At 29.5% G+C, this 22,092-nt stretch overlaps 6 protein-coding genes across 9 annotated transcripts; 2 read left to right on the plus strand and 4 right to left on the minus strand.

Moving 5' to 3' along the window:
• Positions 1 to 1,089: 1,089 nt before the first annotated feature.
• Crk (Crk proto-oncogene, adaptor protein) lies at positions 1,090 to 4,247 on the minus strand. 2 transcript variants are annotated; one of them, XM_069126597.1, is made up of 4 exons: positions 3,976 to 4,247; positions 3,524 to 3,704; positions 2,786 to 3,141; positions 1,090 to 2,608 (listed from the first exon to the last, which is right to left on the minus strand). In XM_069126597.1, exons 2-4 carry the CDS (start codon positions 3,556 to 3,558, stop codon positions 2,142 to 2,144), a joined length of 858 nt encoding a protein of 285 aa, XP_068982698.1. In that variant the 5' UTR covers positions 3,559 to 3,704; positions 3,976 to 4,247; the 3' UTR covers positions 1,090 to 2,141. The 2 variants fall into 2 exon arrangements, with proteins under 2 accessions (XP_068982698.1, XP_068982699.1); XM_069126598.1 differs by lacking the exon at positions 3,976 to 4,247 and adding an exon at positions 3,821 to 3,962.
• Positions 4,248 to 4,459: 212 nt separating this feature from the next.
• On the minus strand, positions 4,460 to 7,510 carry AMPKalpha (AMP-activated protein kinase alpha subunit). The gene is made up of 10 exons (XM_069126596.1): positions 7,322 to 7,510; positions 6,815 to 6,928; positions 6,563 to 6,704; positions 6,253 to 6,491; positions 5,959 to 6,165; positions 5,784 to 5,889; positions 5,344 to 5,678; positions 5,073 to 5,236; positions 4,840 to 4,999; positions 4,460 to 4,758 (listed from the first exon to the last, which is right to left on the minus strand). Exons 2-10 carry the CDS (start codon positions 6,915 to 6,917, stop codon positions 4,667 to 4,669), a joined length of 1,548 nt encoding a protein of 515 aa, XP_068982697.1. The 5' UTR covers positions 6,918 to 6,928; positions 7,322 to 7,510; the 3' UTR covers positions 4,460 to 4,666.
• A 1,189-nt stretch (positions 7,511 to 8,699) lies between these two features.
• Positions 8,700 to 14,213, plus strand: colt (carnitine/acylcarnitine carrier protein colt, mitochondrial). 3 transcript variants are annotated; one of them, XM_069127993.1, is made up of 6 exons: positions 8,719 to 8,926; positions 9,389 to 9,477; positions 9,932 to 10,046; positions 10,155 to 10,469; positions 13,405 to 13,578; positions 13,692 to 14,213. In XM_069127993.1, the coding sequence occupies exons 3-6, from the start codon at positions 9,947 to 9,949 to the stop codon at positions 13,877 to 13,879; spliced, it is 777 nt and encodes a 258-aa protein (XP_068984094.1). In that variant the 5' UTR covers positions 8,719 to 8,926; positions 9,389 to 9,477; positions 9,932 to 9,946; the 3' UTR covers positions 13,880 to 14,213. The 3 variants fall into 3 exon arrangements, with proteins under 3 accessions (XP_068984093.1, XP_068984094.1, XP_068984095.1); XM_069127992.1 differs by lacking the exon at positions 9,389 to 9,477 and having other exon boundaries at positions 8,700 to 8,926; XM_069127994.1 differs by lacking the exon at positions 9,389 to 9,477 and having other exon boundaries at positions 9,914 to 10,046.
• LOC138187327 (leucine-rich repeat-containing protein 15) lies at positions 10,520 to 13,365 on the minus strand. Its single transcript, XM_069127989.1, has 6 exons — positions 12,993 to 13,365; positions 12,691 to 12,822; positions 12,498 to 12,635; positions 11,609 to 12,432; positions 10,989 to 11,538; positions 10,520 to 10,914 (listed from the first exon to the last, which is right to left on the minus strand). Exons 1-6 carry the CDS (start codon positions 13,026 to 13,028, stop codon positions 10,741 to 10,743), a joined length of 1,854 nt encoding a protein of 617 aa, XP_068984090.1. The 5' UTR covers positions 13,029 to 13,365; the 3' UTR covers positions 10,520 to 10,740.
• A 149-nt stretch (positions 14,214 to 14,362) lies between the features above and the next one.
• On the plus strand, positions 14,363 to 16,672 carry Gmppa (GDP-mannose pyrophosphorylase A). Its single transcript, XM_069127991.1, has 5 exons — positions 14,363 to 14,637; positions 14,817 to 15,393; positions 15,468 to 15,744; positions 15,830 to 16,094; positions 16,167 to 16,672. Exons 1-5 carry the CDS (start codon positions 14,595 to 14,597, stop codon positions 16,265 to 16,267), a joined length of 1,263 nt encoding a protein of 420 aa, XP_068984092.1. The 5' UTR covers positions 14,363 to 14,594; the 3' UTR covers positions 16,268 to 16,672.
• Positions 16,673 to 16,842: 170 nt separating this feature from the next.
• On the minus strand, positions 16,843 to 21,441 carry LOC138187325 (uncharacterized). The gene is made up of 9 exons (XM_069127987.1): positions 21,077 to 21,441; positions 20,197 to 20,517; positions 19,924 to 20,127; positions 19,294 to 19,848; positions 19,031 to 19,206; positions 18,861 to 18,939; positions 17,960 to 18,786; positions 17,664 to 17,884; positions 16,843 to 17,582 (listed from the first exon to the last, which is right to left on the minus strand). The coding sequence occupies exons 2-9, from the start codon at positions 20,401 to 20,403 to the stop codon at positions 17,311 to 17,313; spliced, it is 2,541 nt and encodes an 846-aa protein (XP_068984088.1). The 5' UTR covers positions 20,404 to 20,517; positions 21,077 to 21,441; the 3' UTR covers positions 16,843 to 17,310.
• Positions 21,442 to 22,092: the final 651 nt, after the last annotated feature.

Raw genomic sequence — 22,092 nt, forward strand, 5'->3', positions numbered from 1 at the left:
CGGAAAAAGAGATAGAACAAGAAAGCAATCACATTCAGGTATATACGTCGTTGTCATTGGTCATTTCCATTAAAACAAAAAAATGAACCAATCAGACAATTTGCTTTTATAAAATTTATCGTTCAGTTGTAAAAAGTCTTATTATATTTGTTTATATTTTATTTTGTGAATTCTAAATCTTAAATAATATTGTGTACCATATTAAGATAGTAATAAATAGATTTAAAATGAATACTGTTGAATATCTATGATAGAAATATGTAAAAAAATTAATTAAATTGTCTAATATATATTTAACATAATAAATCTATACAAACATTTATTTTTTAATTTTTTATTTATTGTACTCTTAGTTTCTACATATTTTAAAAATTAAAATATATATCATATAAAAGTGTTACAAATATGAGTATAAAAATTTGCACGGTCTTAACGCTTGCTTTATCAATATGCATGCAATTATATGAACAAGTTTATTTTAATTCCTCCCTTATTCACATCTATTGACGAAGCTAATTGAAATATATACTCTTTCCGTGCAGTTGGTTGTTAACAATTTAAAATTGTACTATTTATGTGAAATTTAATGAATTGTATCATCTTATGAAAAACCGAGAAACCAAAAAAAAAGGTTAAATTGAAAATTAATAATTTGTAATTATTTAGGAACTGGTAAATTAGCCATATTCCTAATTCTGAAACTAACTTTTCAAATGTTTACCTAGAAAGTTCCTAGTACAATTCATATACAATGGTGATCAATTAGATAAGAAATTTTTATAGATAAAGAAATATATATATCTACATATTAATATCAAGCTTTCTATGTGTAAATAAAATCTCTAATCCAAATTAGATTTTCTAGAAAATACGATATAATTATAAACACTGAGAGTTGTATACAAATTATACAATTTTTGTACTATCTTAATTACTAAATCTTCAGTAGTAAAGATTTAAAATGAAAGTACCTTTTCGGATTCATAAAAAAGAAACAATTCCAATCGTAAATTGTATCTCTGAAAATACAAAAAATTGCAATCCTGTTCTCACACAGCTATACATAACGTACATACAACTTACACATAATTATATTTAATTAATTATATTTATTTAATTAATTTATTAATTACACGATTAATACGCATCATTGTGAGCAGAACTCTAAAGTTGCCAGTTTTTTCTCATATAAAAATATCGGAAAACGATTGAAGTTTACGATAAAATTACAATTTTTACAAATATAATATAATATGTAAATATATATTAAAATGTATTTATACATACATAACTATATTTCTATACTAATTTCTAAAATTGAACAAAATTTTTTCGAATAAGTTCAGGAAATTATTAGTCTTACAAAAATTTAGGACATATTTCACTTATATATATTAATATATAATTTACAATAACTCATATATGACTGTTGTTACGATAAAACTAATATGTATATGTATATATAGCGTAAAGCGGAACTTTAAAGTTGCTACTATTTTTACAAAACTAAATGTTCTTGCAATTTGTATAATTACATATTAACAAGTAATTTGCATAACTTACAATCATGACAATATAATACCATTCATGTATAAACGTAAATTCACAGTTTCTGCTCTCTTAAAAGAGTTACTAATCAATTAGAACTTATATAATTACATAGTAATATATAATTAGCGTAATTTATATATAATTACAATTGTAATATGGTTAACAGCTCCATCATTAAATAGAATATTCTAGTAGAAAATGTTGCTCCATCTGTGGCACAACCTATGGCTAAGCAGCACAATATGTATGTACCGGTACAAAACTTGAATGAAAAGAATGTTTTTATAACTTTTGAATCGATATTAATCAGTAATCGTACATGATTATTTATTACTTTATGACTAGAAAAGTTAAACGATTTGTAAAAATATTCATATAAATTTTGTGTATTTAAAGTATTATATAATTAACAATTAATAAAAACGTCACAAAATTGACGTTATGTTTGAAGTTACAAATTGTATACAGAATTTTAAAATAGTCTGATTTCATGTACCAGTACACAGAATAGCTGCTAATGTAAACTTAAACTGCCAACGTAGAACTTTCCAAGTCAATTTCTTTTATTCATCACACCTGGAAGACTTCCATTAAATTTCCTGATTGTCTTCTCCAGTCTCATTATCTACAAACTCAACATGTGTGAATGGAAAATGGCCAACCTTGCCATGCAATTCACCTTCCCACTGACCATTTATATTAGTCTTTGTTACTTTTATCACATCTCCAACTTCTAATTTTAAAGCAGTTTTATCATATGCGTTTGGTACCCTTGCTTGTTTCACTTTTGCAAAAGCAGGCAATGTTCTTTGAATATTTGATCTGCGGGTGGTCCCTTGTCCACTTTCTGGATAAGACATTTGACAAGCAGAAACTGAATTAGAATTTGTAGTTGAACTTCCGCCACTTTCTGGGCATGAATTATTCTCAATCACAGAGTGATTGTCTTCTTCATACTTCTGAACATATGGTACTGGAACTGAACCAGTTTGACCAAGGCTATTTCTAGCAGTCCACCATTGTTCTTCATCTTTTGATATAATTGTAAGAATTTCTCCTAAAAATAACATTATTGAATTTATACAAAATACAGAAACTTACAATTTTGAAAATTGCATTGCTTAATCAAATTATTAATTGCAATCAACTAAAAATATAACAGACATTATATGTTTAGCAGTCACTTTCAAAGTAATACTTAAAATATTTAAAATAAAAATTAAAACCTACGAACCTTTCCTAAAAGGTAAATCATCAGGATCATTGCCTTCAAAATCATATTTTGCTATTACCCTCTGTGTCTTTTTAGATGCAGGCCTGATCAGTGGTGTTGTATCCAAATAATGTAATTTGTAAAAAGCCAAAAGGTTGGGAATATCAGGAAACGTTTGATCTCCGATCCGATAACGTATTTGATCACCCTGCTGAATTTTATTTATAATATAATGGCTAACCTTGTTGTCTTCTCGTACACATAGAACAAAATCTCCATGTATTGATGTGCTGTCACGTACTAAGAATACGCCGCCTACTTTTTCACCCATGAGTAAATCCGAGGCATCTTGTCGTGACATTGCACCAAAATACCAACTAAAAAAGACACAACAATAAAAAGATAATTAATCCCACAAAAGATTCAAATTTAAGGTTCTGCACATCAAGTATTATAAATTTATAAAAACAAGCATACATATACATATTAGTAAATAAGAATACAAAACAATATACAATATCAACAACCAAAATATTAAAAAATACAAATATTACTTTAAATAACATTCGCTTATCTTAAATACATCGAATTATTTATAATATAATTTTCATAAGAGGTTATTACAAATTTGTTCAACATCAGTTAAATAAAACTTTAAAGGTTAATCGTCGATGCAACATCATATTTATTACTTTATTAGGCGACGTCAATTTATTTCATGACGCATAACAGCAAGACCAAAATCATTTCTTTATTTACCTGTACTTGTCATATTGATTGAAAGCAGCAGCCATTGTTTTAGCAAGTAATCGGTATTAATTCCAGCAACAGGGTCTTGATGGCGCAACGAAGAGCGCCCCTGTCCGAGTCGGAGGAGGCCCGGGTTCAAGTCCCCTGAATACAGGTCCCCAAGTCCTCCCTCTTTCCTTCTCTGTAAATCCTGCAATATAAAAACATTGTTCTTACAGTGTTTTCAAACATTAGGCTCTTTCAATGCAGCGTGTTTAAAAAGCCATGTTTTTAAATCAAAAGAACATCCTTTAAGTTCGTCCGTACATATAACATATACGATATATTATAATATATTTGAAAAACTTTCGTTCTCGACTTCGCCGATGAACTCGAGTAATAGAATCACTTGTCAATGGGTCTCGTGTGAAGTTGTGTATCTGTTTCAACAACTGCAAACATGTTTGAAGTAAAACCCTTACTTCTTCTAATTTCGTGTTCTTAGGCTTCACCTCACGTCGAATATCGTCAGTGGTACTCTTTTTGCCCAATTTGTCTACTGAGATTGCGCAAAAGTGCAACTTCCTTTCATGCGCGAACCAATAGCAGACGAATAATATTTCGAATTTGCACCTTCGTTAACGCTACAAACAGCATATTCCACTTAAATCTGTGACATAAAAACAGAAATAATAATGATCAGGCCGAAGTTTCTTGGATTGTGAGTATGTGGCGAGTAGAGTGGGAACTTCCGAGAATCTTGAGAAACTCGTCCCTAGCGCTTTCTGTCGTCTCAATGGAGGAACTAAAATCTTCCGTTTAAAAAAAATATATATGTATTTTGTTTCTTCCAATTTACCAATAGTATGCATAAAGATATCGATATATTTTCAAAAATAAAAATACCGCTTTTTCTTTGATTTTTTTTACAGAATATTAAAATGGTTAGGTTTAAAGAAATATTACTTGATTTTCTACAGATTTATTACACTCTTTCCCTCCTTGCATTCAATTTTTTTTATGAAACTGATATTATTTTCCTAAAATATTCCTTCCTAAATGTTCCCTTTATCCTATGAACTGCACTGATACACGTTGTGTAAAGTACAACGAGAAGTAAAACGCATTATTAACATAATTCTGAAAAATGATGACTCATATTGTACAGCAAATTTATCGAGCTAACTGCGTGATTAATGCTGCGCACATTTCGAAGAATTCCATTGTATGATGACCTGTCGCTTGAGGTGGTGGAAGTGTAGGATCTAAAACAGTTATATTTACAATAAAATATATTGAGATAAATCATCAATTAAAAATCATCAGCGTTGACTCAAATTCTTCACCTCGTCCAATATCTTCTTCTTCATTTGATAAAGACTTAAAATCCAATAAATAACTTTTGTAATCAACTTGATAAAGTTGTAACGACATCTTACTATATCTATCTGTTAATTCACTCTTTTGGCGTACTCTAACGCTGTAAGCATTTATGATTTTCCATTCCTAAAAATATATATATATTATTATACATATTAAATTTGTTATTTTATAGATTAGTTTATAAGAAAAATCTTACGAAATTGAGAGCTTTCATAGCTCGATAGACTTCATTCATAATGTCGTTCGGTTTAGACTGTGAACGGATGCCTAAATGCCATTTAGCCCGTTTTACTGGCGTACCACGAGCACCTTGTATCGAGGACGATGTACTTCCTTGAGAACTTTGTCTTTCTCGAAACGCTGACATGTACAAAAAGTATATCAAATATCGTTTTCATAAACTCTATGTTGAAAACGATAACAAATTTTTTAAATTCTAAAGATACAGCATTAGTTTATCTTCTTACGTGCTATTCTTTCTGGATGTGGTCTCAAAGGACTGCTACTGGTATCATTGGGGCTAAAAGCAACAGGGGGTGGACTAGAAGCTACATAGAAATCTTTTAATTCAGCTTTAGCAGCCTCGTCTGCAATTCTTTTATTATCTATTATTAAGTGATAGGCAATTGCCAGTTGATCGTGAGGATCTCCACCTAATAATGCAGAATGGACTTCTGCTTCTTTCACATTGAATTTTTCGCAAACTTCGTTTACTGCGTCTATATCAATTACAGAAGCGTCTTGTTCAACAGGCGACGGAAATAAATATGAAGGTAAATCCTTCTGGAACCATTCGTGTTTCCTAAATTAAAAATATTTGTAATTATTTCAAACTGTATCAAAGAAATGTTTAAAATTTTTTAATTTATAAGTAATGCATAATACATATAATAAAAATTGAATATACTTGATATCTTCAATGGTTGCTCTTTTCATAGGATCCACTTGTAACATGTGACATAAAAGACTTACAACACTTTTATTCAGGTACTCTGGGATGGGAAAAACTCCAGCTGAAACAAATATTTGAAATTTTATATGAATCATTAAAATCAAAGGTTATACAGATTGTTATTACTTACATTTAATTTTACGGAAAAGTGTTGGTACATGTTCATCATCAAATGGTAAAGTGCCACAAAGTAAAGCATAAAGTATTATTCCACAAGACCATATATCGACTTCAGGACCAGCATATAATTTACCAGAAATTACTTCTGGCGCTGCATAATTAGGGGAGCCACAAGAAGTACGTAAAAATTCTCCATCCATCATCATGTTTGACAAACCTATAATTTGATAAATTAATAGATTATTTGAATAATGTCATTCAATCAATAAACTTTGTTAGTAAGATCTCGACTATATCCAAATACCGAAATCTGCTATTTTTACATGTAGATTGTGATCTAACAATAGATTCTCTGGCTTTAAGTCACGATGAACTATCATATGCCTGTGACAATAATCAACACCAGAAATAATCTGTTGGAAGAATCTTCGTGCCTCATATTCCTTTAGTTTGCCATGTTTTACAATATAGTCAAACAACTCTCCACCTGATACATATTCCATTATCATAAATATATCGGTGGGTGAGCTTATAACCTGATATCTAAATTGTAACAAAAAATTGATATATTCTATATTAATTAATATTTTATAAAGCATGCTACTATTACTTACAATTTAATAATGTGAGGATGTCTGAAAAGTTTCAGATTTTGTATCTCTCTTCTAATCTTTCCAACCACATCTAAACTTTTGATTTTCTGACGATTCAAAATTTTCACAGCAACTTTATGTTTTGTTAAGACATGTTCTCCAACTATGAAAAACATAAATTATAAGTATTTTGTATGCTGTGCTATTATTTAATATAAAAAGTAATAAAAGCAATAAAAGTAATAAAAGTTCATTTACAGAAGATTTACGTACTTTTTACTTTACCAAATGTCCCAACACCTAATGTTTGACCAAGTGTATAATGGCCAATCTTAACAATTGGCTGTGGTTGATTAGATGGAATTTTCTCAGACATTGTTGTTAGTTCTATAATATATAACAAACATCACCAGTCAAATACAAAATATAATGTTAATAAAATTAGATTAGTTAGACTAAATGTGAATTCTTACAATGACAACAACTTTAAGCAAAATACAATCATAAGTTGCAGCTCAAAAATATATAAATTTATGTAGAAACAATGAAGTTAAAATGTCGATAATTACTGGCACTTTATTAAAACTGCTTATTTACATTACACAAATCCAAGAAATTGTTTAACATTTAATGCAAGGTCAAATAGAATGCTAAATCACCAGCATTAAGATGTGATAGGAATAAAATAGCTACATTGAGAAATATGAAGATAAAAATACGTAAAATAATAAAATAAACTCTGTCATAAATATTATAAACTAGATGATTAACTTTAATCACCTGATATTATTTACATGTTCTGACACATTATTTCGAAGATACCACTACACAGACATTTAACAGGATATGTTAAATCATTTATCACAAAATTCAAAGATTAGAAAGCTAGTGATAAATTTTATATTGATATTTTCGATTCATAGGAAAATTGAGCCTTCATAATGCTAAAATATCTTATGTTCAGTAAGTATACGTATATAGCGCTACCACGAATTAATCTGGCGGCATATATAAAATTTCTTTTCAAATCTATTATACGAAATATATAGAGTATATGTAATTTTTTAAATTTATTACCCAATTGTTTAATCACATAAAAGATATTTTAATTTGATTCATTTTTAAACTTCAATTTTTCAATATGCATATGAATAATATTATACAATTTTTCAAATATATTTCTTAAGGGGCTATTCTGGTCTAGAGGTATGAATTTCGGGCGATTTTTGAAGCTCTGTACAAGCGAAACAAAAAATATTTTTGCTATACTTCTTTTTAGCATTTGTTTATTGATATTTCGAGATTATGTAAAAAATTCACTGAAAAAAAACTCAATATTTAAAAAGTTATAAGCTGGCAAAGTGGGTGCTGCCAAAAAAATGGGGTGTCGTGACGTGCATGATATCAACCCTTCTGGTCATCTGAAATAAAAAATGCGAACGGATTCTTAATTAGTATGGATGCCGCTATCGTCTGAACCTTGGAAAAGTCAATACAACATTTTTTCACAAAATGACGGCCGTTTGAAAAAAAATTTTTTATTTCGCACGTTTTTTTGACAATTCCGAACGTTTAAAAAATAGTAATATTAAAGATTTTGAGCTGAGCGTGGTCCGGACGATAGAGGAGTATAGAAGGAATATTCAGACCAAATTTAAAATAAATTGGTTCATTAGAACTTGAGATATCGTGCACGCCAACTCGAAAAAGATAGTTTCGAGAAAAACGCGTTTAAAGTTTTGAGACAAGTTTACTCAGACAACGTCTACCGTCTACTGTCCATTTGTTTCGGTCGGATCGGAGCAGATGCCGTATCACAAAAATGGCTGTAACTCATAAAATAATTGAAATTTTGAAAAATCCTTTTAAGGGCATATTTTTGAATGTCTAAACTTTGGAAATTTGAAAAAAAAATTTTCGATTTTTTCAAATTTCTAGACCAGAATACCCCCTTAATTTTTTAATTATACCAAAAGATCATTTCAATTTCATTTATTTTTAAACTTCAATTTTATATTTCTTTTTTTATTTTATAATTAATTTATCGAAAATAAAAGTTAATATTTACTTTAATAGAGATATTATGAATAATTATTGTTTATGCAATTATAGTTGTCAATTTTAGGAATTAATATATTAATTAATGCTCTTACTTTATTCGAACATCATGTTCCTCTTTTTGGCAAGACTTGAGGTTGGATTATAGAACCGCCTAAGAGATAATATTGATCTTTGTACCCTTTATTTTATTTCGAAGTAAAATTTACCAATCACGTTATCATTAAAATGTCAGAAAACGAGATAAGCCTTCTTAAATATTTTCTAAGTGGAGGATTCGGCGGAATATGCACCATCGTGGTGGGTCATCCCCTAGACACGATAAAAGTAAGGTTACATTAATTAATATAAAAAACAGATTCTATTAAGTAACAAGGAATTTTAACGTGTTATCTGTATATGATTAAAATGCTATGTTTTTTAATTCTCAAAAATCCTGTTACAACTTAATGAATTATTTATATAACAACAACAATGTTTACAAACAATAACAAATTATAGTAATAAATATGTTTATAAACAAAGCAGTATAAATTTTATAATTTGTACAAATAAAACAAACATTTGTTTTCATTGTTGAAGTGTAACAGAATTTGATATATAAAACATTTAAGTAGAAAGTATAACTTCTTAAATCATTTTTAACCTGCTAATATTTTTTATAATATTAAAAAATTGAATTAAAATGCATTTTTAGAAATTTTTGTATATAATAGTGTAAATAGAAATTTGGGGTAGAATAGTTATTCTATAAAATTAAATGTAAAAGATAATCCCCCAATTTTTCAGCTGTACCTAGTCTAATTATAAGTAGGATTATTAAATCCTACTTAGGAATAAACTGTTTTTCTCTGAAGAGGACTGGCCCGATATGTTAGGTAAAAGAAACACAATGTGTGCTGATTAGATTTTGTATATAACTTTTTATTTAAGAATCTACATTTTTATTGTGTTCTTTTTATTTTTTGTCCTTCTATTCTTTTAAATTTTTATGTTAATCAATTATCTATGATTATCATTGTGGTTCATTATTTTAAATATTTTATATTTTGATAAAGACATAAAATATTTTCATATTTAATAAAAAAATTAGGATCCATGGGAATTATTGTAATTTTTTTATTATGATGAAAAATAATTAAATTAAAAGAAAAGGTATATGGTTCAATTATATTATAGCAAAAATAAATAATTAATGAAATTAATGTTTTCTGTATATTCTTTCTATTTATCAAAATTGCTTGTACTGACATTTTTTTGTTTTCCTTTCAATTATTGTTAATAATATTCTATACCAAAGTAAGTGTTTGGAAGGGACATTATTGTTAATAGGTCCGCCTTCAAACTATGCCCCTACCAGGTCCAAACGAAGCAGTGTTGTATAATGGAACAATTGATTGTGCTAAGAAAACAATCACAAGAGAAGGAATACGTGGACTATATAAGGGTTGGTAGATAGTTTGTACCTTAAACATGTATAAATATATCCTATTAATTCTTTCTTCTTATTAAAAAATATTTGCTCATTAGATTATCTATAATATTTTTCTTTTAGGTATGGGTGCACCTTTATGTGGTGTAGCTCCAATATTTGCCATAAGTTTTTATGGATTTGGACTTGGCAAGCAATTGATAAAGAGATCTGACAATGTTGAACTGTCTTCTTTGCAACTATTCTATGCTGGTGCTTTTAGTGGCATCTTTACAACTGTTATAATGGCTCCTGGTGAAAGAATAAAATGTCTTTTACAAATACAACAGGGTGATGCAAAACCCAGATATAATGGCCCTATTGATTGTACAAAGCAACTTTATAAGAACGGAGGAATTACAAATATTTTTAAAGGTACCTGTGCTACTCTTCTGAGAGGTATGTAATATCAAAAATGTTCTTTTTTGTTTTATTTTTATAATAATTTAAATATAGAGACTATGAAATTGTCAATTGCTACTCTCTTTTATTGTGAATTTCCTTAAGTCTTATATATCTAGCTTATATCTATACACAGTGTTATTATACAACTATAAATGATAAATTTAGAAAGCAGAATTATCTTATAAAGACAAAAAATTGAACTGTCTAATTTTGTTCCTTGTTTTTTATACACATATATTAATTGTAAATTAAAAACATATATTAGCTAACTGATGATATTATCTTCATAATTATTTCTTCCCAATGTAGACTTCTTTAAATACCTTCTCCTCAAGGTTCTACATTGCAAACCACCTTTGCGTAATGCATGAAAAACTCCCCAATTTTTCAGCTTCTTGGGAGTTGAGCATCTTGGTGCTATTTCTCGTAACCTGTTTACCTTTTTTTTTTCAATCAAATTACAATTATTGTGTGGTTAAAAATAGCTTTAAACAATAACTTCTTTATACTTACCAAGTAAGGATTCCATGTAATCATCGAACAAGTACAATCCCATGGATTGCTATCTAATCTTACAATTGAAAATTGTGGTGGTTTATTTGGAATCCGAAGCATTTTGAAAAAGTCTATAGGTAGTGATGTCAGCTTATTCTTTGAAAGAATAATTTCTTTAAGTTGCTTCTGTTGTTGCACTCCAAATAAACCAGGTGGAATATATTCTAATTCATTATTTGATAGATCTATACGTTTAACATTTTGCAAACCATAAAATGCATCCATAGATATTTTACGAATATGACAAGAACTTAAATCAAGATCTACTAATTTGATTAAATCCACAAAAGCATCAAGATCGATACTTGAAATATTTCCGCGGGCCCTTAATTTTAACAGCTCTGGCATTCCTTGAAATACAAAACGCTCCAACATTGGTATTTCTAAATTATACAGATATAAGGCTTGAAGCCGACATAATCCTAAGAAAGAATTTTTTTGTAGATATAATTTTGAATCTTCACCTCCCAAATAAAGTTCTAATGTTGTATTCATGATTTCAAAAGTACTGAAATCAGAAGATATTTATGTTAATTTCACATCTTATTATCATAAAAATATGTATGTAATTAAAATACCTTGGGAATATAGAATCCAAAGGATTCTTCCGAAAATCTGCAATCTTCAACATTGGAAAAGGGGGAAAAGATAGTTCTGATAAAAAAGTTAGATTATTCCCTCTTAAATCAAGATCTTCTAGCATCAATAAGCCAGCTAAATCTACACTCTTAAGTGTTAACAACTGATTACTTGCAAGTGACAATACTTTTAAATTTGGGGTGCCATAAAAACAAAATTCTGGAATGAACTTCAAACTATTTTTTTCTAGTGAGAGATGAACGAGATTATTCAAACCATCAAACATATGCCATGTTATATCTTTTAAATCACAATCATAAACTCTTAAGTGAGTTAAAGCTCCTAAACCAGTAAAAAGTCCAACAGTTTCTTGATAACCTTCCATTTCTTGTTTGTATACATCATAAGGAAGTATTTCCTTGTCATCACTTTCTCCACTATTTTGTTGACTTAAAAATATCAGTCTGTGCCCTGTACTTTGGCTGATGTTATTTAGTAATTGTTTGTTATTATTTTCATCATTGGTAACTGTATTCATTGGTTTAACCACAAGATTAGCTTTATTTCTTTTCATTGGACTCAGGCTTGTCAATCTGACTCGTTCTAAATTTAGGTAAAGAAGATTTAATCCTAATGGATACAATGAATCAACTGATAAAATGATTCCTCCTTGTTTTCCTTGATTAACATTCGAGCTTTTTTTTACAGATTCATAATCTATTCCTTGAATGTCTAAAGATATTAAATCTGTAAAACGTTGAAATGTTGTAGACTGTAGAAGAATCTCGAAGTTTCCCATACCAGATTCAAGAATTGTAAACACCTAAGACAAAGATACGTTATTTTCGAATAGCAAAAAATTACGCTGTTCAATTCTGTAACACCAACCTGAATGTCTGATGGGAGTTTATCCAATAGTTCTTCATAATCTTCGGCAACAGCGCAAATTGCAACATTTAAAAATTCGGGTGTCATAGAGTGGTCCATGTTCAATCCAAATTCGAAATTGCATTCGTTAGTCAAGTTCTGTTGAGAAAAAAGATTATTAAATGTCAAAAAGAAAGATAGCTAGTTTTCATACCTGATCTTGACTTGTTTTGATCCATCGATGCAAAGGTAAATCAATAAATTTCTGTACCTCACATGAACAGCCTGGTGGACATTTTACCTCCCAAACATCGCCAATATCGATTATTTGTCCAAAGCACTCATTCTAAACATACATTTATTTATTAATTTATCATTCAGCTAAATATACATGCAAAGTCACTCTTAAGAATCTCTATGTTACAATGAGAAATTACTAAATTTAAAAATATTATGAGAAAAATAATCTTTTTCTCTTACACTTCTTCATATTAAATAAAGAAAAGAGTTATATACCAGCAAAGTGAGGACAAGTATTAGAATAACCATCATAATTAGAATAAAATTTGAGTGTTGAAGAAAAGCAGATCTTAAAACCAATGATGGTACGCTGGTTTGAAGGAAACTGAATTTTGTTAATTGTTATCTATCTGCCTTGATGAGCCCTATCAAACAGGATGTTTCCTATCTATCAACCTACACACACTATTCTTGCCTTATAATTATAAATAACGTTTCCACATAATGCTTTAATTATATACATTCAGGTGAAACTTGATCTTCCTTCAATCTCATAAATATCTTTTATAATATGTTTATTACTTGTTTACATGTAAAATTGTCTGAATCTGTAAGCTTTTATCTTATAAAGTCTTCCATACAGGTAATTTGTATATCTTCTTAATCATTTTTTAAATTTAACATTTAGATGTTCCTGCTAGTGGAATGTACTTTATGACATATGAGTGTCTCAAAAAGTGGATGTCTTCTGAAGACGGCAAAACAGGTATATTACAAACAATTGTTGCTGGTGGTTTTGCTGGTATAGCAAATTGGATTGTTGGAATGCCACCTGATGTATTAAAAAGTCGTTTACAAAGTGGTATTTATTATAAATTTATTACAATTTATTATTAAATTCTAAGTAATGTTCACAAATCTGACTAACAACGAATTATGGAAGATATTAATTGAAGTTTTACATATCTTATTTAGCCCCAGATGGTACTTACAAAAACGGAATTCGGGACGTGTTCGTAGTTTTAATGAAAGAAGAGGGACCAAAAGCATTGTATAAAGGATGTGTACCAGTGATGCTTCGTGCATTTCCGGCAAATGCAGCATGTTTCCTTGGGTTTGAAGTTGCTATAAAGTTCTTGAATTGGCTACTACCTAATGCATAATTTAAAATTGTATAAAATATCTGCAGATAGTATTCCTACCACTAGTTATATGTTGAATTGATAATATATTCGTGAAGTATTCCATCTTTAATGAAAGATACAATAATATATTTTTTTATAATAGCACTCACTTAATGATTTTATGATGAATTTGCAATGAACTGTTGATCTATTTTATCTTAATCATTAATGCTATTATATAAGTTATTTTTTAAATATGGCTTATACACAATGTAATAATCTTTGTTATCTTTTTATATTGTTGAATTTCTATTTTGTAATGTTTAACATATCTTTTTATAAGGGTAAATAAACAACGGATTTAAAGAATCAATTTTAATTTTGATCATCTTCTTTTCAATCTATTTACATTTTAAAGATAAACATTTTCAAATAATAGTTTCGTTTCATAAGAATTTAAAAAATCCGTAGAAGTAAACCATTTTTTTTATTACTGTAAGTAATGAAAAGTAAGAAATGATTGTTTATGTTTATTTAATGATCATACAAATTCTGTTTGATGTTTGCTTAAGTTAAGTTTACTACCGTATTATTTGTCAGAAAGTTGTAATTCTTATCTTATCCTGCCCATTGAATTGGAATTTACAAACTGGAAATTTTGAAGGGTTCCTAAACCTATCAGTACATTAACTTTTTATCACTATAGCAAGGGAATTGCTTTAAGTTGTAATAAAGCTTCATATTGTTTATAAAGATGATATTAAAATCTGTTATATTAATTGGAGGCCCGTCAAAAGGTCTGTGTTTCGCATAAATGAATATTTCTAACATAGTTGTTATGTGCAGTATAAAAATATAACCTCAAATATGATTTTACTCATTTTTTACAGCATTGATTGTCAGTGTATTTGAATTAAATAATAAGTAAAAGAGAGCAATCCACAGGATATTTTAAATTCAAAAATATGTTTTTTAGGTACTAGATTTAGGCCTCTTTCGTTAGATATACCAAAACCATTATTTCCTGTTGCTGGATTACCAGTAATACAGCACCATATAGAAGCATGTTCTAAAGTGGACAATCTTAGTGAAATATTAATAATTGGATCATACCTTGCAAGTGATCTGTCTCAATTTATTCAGGAAATGATAAGCATATATAAAATAAGCATTAGGTATCTTCAAGAATTCATTCCATTAGGAACAGCTGGTGGTTTATATCACTTTCGTGATCAAATACGTTCTGGTGGACCTACATATTTTTTTGTAATGAATGGTGATGTATGTGCTGACTTTTCTTTGCAAGAAATAGTAGATTATCATAAAGAGAAACAAGCATTGCTTACTATCATGGCCACTGAAGCAACTAGACAGCAATCATTAAATTTTGGATGTATGGTTCTTGACAAAGAAGGGAAGGTTGCTCATTATGTAGAGAAGCCATCAACATTTGTTTCCACTTTAATCAATTGTGGAATCTATCTTGCTTCCTTAGATATCTTTCAAACCATGGCTGATGTCTTTTATGCAAGACAAAATCAGGAAAGTTTTACGTAAGATACCTCAGAAGATTTTTTGGAAAGTCTTTTGTATTTAAGAATTTTGACTAAATACTGCTACTTTATAGACAATTCAATGGTAATGGTAAAGATCCAGCTCATATATCATTAGAACAAGACATATTAATGCGTTTAGCTGGAACTGGTCGCTTATTTGCTTTACCTGTTCTAAAATGGTGGTCACAAGTTAAGACTGCAGGTTCTGCTATATATGCCAATCGTCACTATTTAGCTTTGTATAAAGCAAAACATCCAGACCGTCTTGCTTCTACAGTTAATGGAACTTTTCAGATTATTGGTGATATCTATATTCATCCTTCTGCTACTGTTCATGAAACAGCAGTGGTAAAACACTCTTATAGATATTTGGTTCTTATAGAATCATGAAACATTAATTAAATATAAATTTCATGAAATATTTGATTTGTAGCTAGGTCCAAATGTAAGCATAGGCCCAAATGCTGTCATAGCCCGTGGTGTTAGAATAAGGGAGTCAATTATATTAGCCAATGCTCATATTCAGGCACATTCTATTGTATTGCACAGTATTGTTGGGAAAAGCAGCTATGTGGGAGAGTGGGCAAGGATAGAAGGAACACCATGTGATCCTAATCCTGACAAACCATTTGCGAAAATGGAAAACTTGCCCTTGTTTAACACTAATGGAAAATTGAATCCTTCTATAACAATCCTCGGTAAATAGTCTATTCATTGATTATTTACACAAGAAGATGAGTATGTATATATTTTTACTATTTATATTTTAGGCACGAGCGTACGTTTGGCAGCAGAGAAAATTGTGTTAAATTCGATTGTCTTACCGCACAAAGAACTGACTAGGAACTTTAAAAATGAAATTATTCTATAAGGTATATGCATACAATGCAAATCACAATATTTAAGAAAATATATCTCTGTTAACTAATTTATATGTGCAATGTTTCGTTAACTTCTATTGTATGTTTGAAATTGCAAATTTATAAAATAGTGACTTTAATATAAAGTCAGTTTTCTAAGAAACTGATACTGATGCACAATATACAGATTTATATAAGGTATTTATATGGATATAAATATTTTCTAATGATTTTGTTACACACAATTGTTAGTTTATATATTAATATATATAACAATATACCATGTACAATATGAAGAAAATAGACATTTTCGACACTTGTAAATCCACTTTTCCATTTGTATTTCTGACTTATATTTGTAAACTCAACACCTTAATCACTAATAAGTTAATAATTAGTGAAGAATATCTTTTGTTAATTCGTTCTTTACCAAGAAAAGGCTGAAATAATTTAAACAATAGTTTACGATAATTGTATAATTTAAATACATATGTATCTATTTTTTAATATAAAATAAATATAATGAGTTCAAATATCTTATCTGTTTATATAATCCATCGTATCAAAAAGTACCATATATATAAAGTAATTAACATTATGAAGAGTTTAAACTATATATTTTCTTCCAGAATACAAGAGAATTAATAATTTATTAAAAAAGAAATTGTATGTTATGTAAAAAATATCAAAACTTTTCAGATCGTATGTATTTACTTAGATCGTAAAAATAAACACATACTCGGTTGCTTGACATGCTTTTTTGTACAAAGTTGTATCATCATTTACAAGGAACAAATGTAACAGCATTAGCCTATGAAGTTTATAGAGTATATAAAAGTCTATTAAATCTATATTCACTCCTCTTTTATGTACAATTCTTATGGTTAGCATCTGACCCTTAGAAATGTTAATTTGAACATCATAAGAATGTTAAAAAATACGCGCATAAGAAATTAATAATTTTATAAAAATAGATCATGTACAGTCTTCTTGTTTCAAACCTTCAATTATCTATTATACAATTCCTAAAATACTATGAATAAAAACAGAAGCTTCAAAGCTTCGTTTCATGTTTAACCCTGTTTCTGAACAATTGACTTGGTCGAAGTAGCCCTTGAGAATTATTTAAATAAGAATTTCCAGACATGATAACGGCTGCTGAAGAATCTGGATTTAAAAATTCATTTTTATTATTATCCTCAAACGCAAATCGTTGCTGTTGCTGCTGTTGCGTTTCATTATGATTGTTGGACTCATGATTATTTTTCATGCGATAGTGTACTTCAGAATCCGTCTCTTCTTCATTATCCGCACTATCTACATCTCCTGGAAAGATATTAGATAAATACACATAAGAGTAAATGCATTTCATAAAACTGAATTCAAACAAATTTAAGCAGAACGCACCATCGGAACTATTAGTAGAAGGTAAGTAAAAACGTGAGGCTGGAACTTTGTTATTTCCTACACGTCGTTCTCGTTCTCTGGCAGTATTGTTTGGGTGATGATACTTAAATTCGCGTGGTAGAGTATAGCTTCGGGGCAATGATACTTGACTACCTTCCATATCGCTAAGATCTCCTTCTACCTCTCCCTCGCCTTTAGAACTTTCCTCTCCACCATTTTGACTGAAACGTAGAATATATTATAATATATGTTATAACTAATATATACTATTTAATAATATTTTAATCTTTAATTACCGATGATTAACATGAGTAGACGGTGTCCAATGGGAATAATGATGAGGAAGACAGCGCGGTGCGAGTAAAATTTCTGGAGTGTCCGCTCTTTCTCTTTGCGTTGTTCTCCATGAATTCGAAGGATGAATGTTTGGGTAATAGGAAGATGATGGTGGTGGAGGTAAAAGACAGTGCATTTTCACTGGTGGCCACGAAGATAAGGCTAGTCCTCCATTTTGATCACCTACTGATGGCTCAGATGTGAATAAAGGAGAACTGGGGGAAGTATGTAATTTTGTATTCGGTGGTGGTTGCTGGTTTGATGCAGGCGACGACGAGAATGACGATGCTGAAGCTGATGGCGGAGGAAATAACTTTCCTTCTTTTATTTCTTCTTGAATTGCTCTTAATTCTCGCAACTGCTGCTGCTTCTTCTCTTGAAGTTTCTCTCTTATTAAATTCACACTTAGAGAACCAGCAGTTGCAGCATCCATTCCAATTTTTTGTTCATTTGAATGATCATTTTGTATCATGCCGGAATTCACAGATTTCTTCCAAAACGGTATTAATTGACGTGAATTATTATTCACGCCAAGCCATTGTTTCGACTCAGTGACTGTGTTCATGGAAGTTGTGACAGTTCCAGTTTCAGACTGTGGTGGCGGAGGAGGTACGAATGTTGTTGGTTTTTTCTTTTTTCGATTTGGATTTACTACAGCTGGATTCGTAAAACGACAATTAAATACTCCTGGTATTCCACCATTACTCAATTTAACTCTCCTTACTCCTACATTCATATTTAATTTTTTATCTTCTGTATATTCTATTTGTTTTTCTTCCAGATTATCCTACATACACAATTCCTTTGTTAGAGGTATATTTACTATATTGCCCTTAAAAATTTGGTTTTAATTTGTAATACCTGGTTTGACAAAGCCGTGAGATTCGAAGCTGTCATTCTACCACCTGCTTCATACCTTAATCTCCGTACATGAAAAAATCTATAGTTCCATGTAAAGTCATTAACAATTACTATCATTAAATAATATCTATTTTCGCAAAATGAATTGATAAAATTGAACTTATACCTACCTGTAATAGAGCCCCATGAAAAACATACCACCAAAAAATAAAGCTAATAGTGTAAGTACTAAAGTTACAGGGTTTGGATGATGTTGGTGTGGAAGAAGATCTGTTCTATTAACACCAACTATCCATACACCAATGAGTAAACTATTCTCCAAAAACATTACTGTGTAAAAAATTACCTAAAAGAATATAAATGAATTGAATACACTTGATTTAATTAACTTTAAATATTAGTATTAAGGAAGCAACATACATCAACAACTCACCATTTTTTGACGATGATTTGTTTCGTGTAAATTTACGTATGCAAATATATAAACGAATGCAAGGAGTGAAGCTAAAGACGTTTTTCTTAAAATAGGCAAATGTTCGCCACCGTGAAAAAGACCATCTGGAGTGAGTAGCAACCACATCAACATTGATAGCCAGTGGAGAGCCATGACTATTAGCAACCACTGTCCACCATAAAGTGAAGCATAAGCTACCAATACTCCTACTCTAGCGCTTACAGTTCCTAAACGCCAAGCTAGTTGTGCCAGCACACCTAGCCATGTCAATACCAAACGTTCTAAATTACGAAGACGTGCTGCACCTTTGCTAAAACTAGCAACTGCCCAACATACACTCCACAAAGATAGACCAGCAGATACTGCAGTTAATTTTGCTAACTTATCACTGTCTCTGTCAGTTTCCTTTGTTTTTTCAACATCTGTATTTGAATCATTATTGACTCCAATAGACAAGAGATATAACTGCAGAAGTAACATTGGTGCAGCTTCACAGAAGGCATGAATAAGGCGTAATACACAAAGTTCTCTAACCTAATGAAGTAAAATCATTAATTTTAAATAAATTATTTTAAATATATACACAAGCTATTTTTTCTTGCACCTCACCTCATGTTTAACATAAGTTAAATTAACTGGAATAAATAATTTGAAGTATCTCCATAATACTCCAACTTGAGTTGAATGAAGCAATAAAACACACCATATTGTCCAATTTCCATTTTCTTTTTTTCCATTGATATTGCAATCTGTTATATTGTTACCAGTTAGTTTGCCTCTGGCTCCCCACAAATACCATCTTACACTAATAATCTGAAATTAATAAAGAATATATTAGTTATGACAAATAGAAATTTTTCATTGCTTTATATGGATACTGACCTGAGAAATAATTAATGAAGTTGCTATAAGAACAATACTTAAGGGAAAGAGAATTGGAGGAGCTACAGAATGTTGGGCAAGAGCATATACCATTGCAAAGTCAAAAACAACGTCACAAAAATATGATGCAAGGGAGATTATGTTGAATAATACATCACACAATGGTAAAAATTCGTGTTGATGCTGTGTCTGCAGATGCTGGGCCATAATGGGCTTTTGTTATCCATTTGGATTATCCAGCACCTTTTCTTCTTGTCAACCTATGCCACACATTCCACAATATAGCAATTGTCTCATACAGTGGATGAAGAAAGCTTTATTCTAACTGAAATACAAATTGTTAATAAATTACCTATTTATTTTGATATTCAATATAATATGATATATGAATATTACACAAAAATCTTAAACTAATAGAATACCAAATATAATTCAAAAAGATTTTATTTAAAAATTAAAAAATTGCTTTATATACATATTTTTGCTATAAAAATTATTTTTATAGCATATTGCTCTGTAATTGATACATATGAATTCAAATAAATAAATTTGTATGTCCATCACTAATTGATAATATTACAAATCACATTTTTAACTATTCACATGTGACAATGTCGGAAAACTACAAGTATAAATTTAAAATAAAAACTGGAGTAGACAATAAAATATTGTAATAAGAAACTGACAATAATATTCAAAAAGTTGGAAAATGAAAAATCAATTTTTTACAAACTGGTATGTCTAATTAAAATGTGTCAGTTGTTTAATAGGAAGAAAGAAAATAGAAATCTCGATAGTCTGGAATAAAAATATTAATATAATGAAAATATAAAATTAAAAAATATTGTGAAGCGTAGGAGGAAGCAAATTTCCTTACCACATTCCTCAGATGTCACCGAATGAGTAATCACAAAAGTAACATTCTCATCTAGATGCTGGGCTCGCAAGAGCTTGGACCAGCGTTGGAATGCGAGGAATTTATCTGTATACTTCGCGGACGCTTTCAAAAATAAAACTTTTCCTCACCGACTATCCACAATCTGCGTTGCTTTTTGATTGTGTTGGTACATTTTCCGGCGATTCACGTTTAAGAAGGCCGCTTATTTTATTTCAAACAAACTTTAGTTCAATCTACCTGTTGATTCAAGAGACAACTATATATAGATTACTATATAACAATGTAATAAAATAACATTGCACTTATCGTTGCTCCACTAACTCTAAAACGCAAGATTGTCGACCAAGTAGTCAGGAATTCCAAGCAGTGGTTCTCATCGACAACTTTGCGTAAAATGATTAATCAATCTCTCACATTCTTCGTCAGAGGTTCTCATATTTTTATTATTTCATTTAATTTCTGCAACTATACTGTTAATATAACGAAAATAATATTATAAATAAAATGTATATAAACAATGTATTTGTAATTCTGATAATCTAGATTTTATAACTATTTTTCGTATAAAATAGAACGCTATTAAGGCAGTATTATATGTACATATTTAAAAATTTAAAAATATTGGAAAATATGGACATTGATATTAACACGCATTTATTTCCATGACTTTTTTTAGTATTTTTCGAGGAATGTGACTATAATCGTATAAACAATTTTTCCTAGTGTCTTTATACAATGAAAAACTATCTATATAACTTCGAAATTGATAATTATTTATTTAAGTCATTGTAGATCTTTATATAAATAGATCTTTCTCGTAAATTGGATTCCAGTGATTTGTAGATTGATTAAAATTTGCGAATACAAAAATGTCCAGAAATTGAATTTTCCTTCCATTACATTTCATATTTTTTTACATATACACTATCAAATTTTATAAAATTATCTTCCCTAAAAAAGGCCACTTTTCCTAAGGTCATTAAGTTTTTAGTTTGGTC

This window comes from Bombus flavifrons, chromosome 14 (assembly GCF_040668555.2).
Source record: "Bombus flavifrons isolate JBK064 chromosome 14, iyBomFlav1_principal, whole genome shotgun sequence".
NCBI lineage: Eukaryota > Metazoa > Arthropoda > Insecta > Hymenoptera > Apidae > Bombus > Bombus flavifrons.

What these genes read in the sequence shown, in the direction of transcription:
- Crk (XM_069126597.1), bottom strand. Translation starts at nt 3,558, where the DNA reads ATGGCTGCTGCTTTCAATCAATATGACAAGTACAG. An exon ending in AATCAATATGACAAGTACAG is followed by an intron (nt 3,142 to 3,523) that starts GTAAATAAAGAA and finishes TGTCTTTTTTAG; the next exon opens with TTGGTATTTTGGTGCAATGT. An exon ending in TGATTTACCTTTTAGGAAAG is followed by an intron (nt 2,609 to 2,785) that starts GTTCGTAGGTTT and finishes TGTTATTTTTAG; the next exon opens with GAGAAATTCTTACAATTATA.
- AMPKalpha (XM_069126596.1), bottom strand. Translation starts at nt 6,917, where the DNA reads ATGTCTGAGAAAATTCCATCTAATCAACCACAGCCAATTGTTAAGATT. An exon ending in CTATGAAAGCTCTCAATTTC is followed by an intron (nt 5,000 to 5,072) that starts GTAAGATTTTTC and finishes ATATATTTTTAG; the next exon opens with GAATGGAAAATCATAAATGC. An exon ending in AGAAGAAGATATTGGACGAG is followed by an intron (nt 4,759 to 4,839) that starts GTGAAGAATTTG and finishes TAACTGTTTTAG; the next exon opens with ATCCTACACTTCCACCACCT.
- colt (XM_069127992.1), top strand. Translation starts at nt 8,828, where the DNA reads ATGTCAGAAAACGAGATAAGCCTTCTTAAATATTTTCTAAGTGGAGGA. An exon ending in ATCCCCTAGACACGATAAAA is followed by an intron (nt 8,927 to 9,931) that starts GTAAGGTTACAT and finishes TATTGTTAATAG; the next exon opens with GTCCGCCTTCAAACTATGCC. An exon ending in AAAAAGTCGTTTACAAAGTG is followed by an intron (nt 13,579 to 13,691) that starts GTATTTATTATA and finishes TATCTTATTTAG; the next exon opens with CCCCAGATGGTACTTACAAA.
- LOC138187327 (XM_069127989.1), bottom strand. Translation starts at nt 13,028, where the DNA reads ATGATGGTTATTCTAATACTTGTCCTCACTTTGCTG. An exon ending in TACTTGTCCTCACTTTGCTG is followed by an intron (nt 12,823 to 12,992) that starts GTATATAACTCT and finishes ATGTATGTTTAG; the next exon opens with AATGAGTGCTTTGGACAAAT. An exon ending in AACTCCCATCAGACATTCAG is followed by an intron (nt 12,433 to 12,497) that starts GTTGGTGTTACA and finishes TCTTTGTCTTAG; the next exon opens with GTGTTTACAATTCTTGAATC.
- Gmppa (XM_069127991.1), top strand. Translation starts at nt 14,595, where the DNA reads ATGATATTAAAATCTGTTATATTAATTGGAGGCCCGTCAAAAG. An exon ending in CTGTTCATGAAACAGCAGTG is followed by an intron (nt 15,745 to 15,829) that starts GTAAAACACTCT and finishes TTTGATTTGTAG; the next exon opens with CTAGGTCCAAATGTAAGCAT. An exon ending in TCCTTCTATAACAATCCTCG is followed by an intron (nt 16,095 to 16,166) that starts GTAAATAGTCTA and finishes TTTATATTTTAG; the next exon opens with GCACGAGCGTACGTTTGGCA.
- LOC138187325 (XM_069127987.1), bottom strand. Translation starts at nt 20,403, where the DNA reads ATGGCCCAGCATCTGCAGACACAGCATCAACACGAATTTTTACCATTG. An exon ending in CAAATCATCGTCAAAAAATG is followed by an intron (nt 19,207 to 19,293) that starts GTGAGTTGTTGA and finishes ATATTCTTTTAG; the next exon opens with GTAATTTTTTACACAGTAAT. An exon ending in TTCTACTAATAGTTCCGATG is followed by an intron (nt 17,583 to 17,663) that starts GTGCGTTCTGCT and finishes ATATCTTTCCAG; the next exon opens with GAGATGTAGATAGTGCGGAT.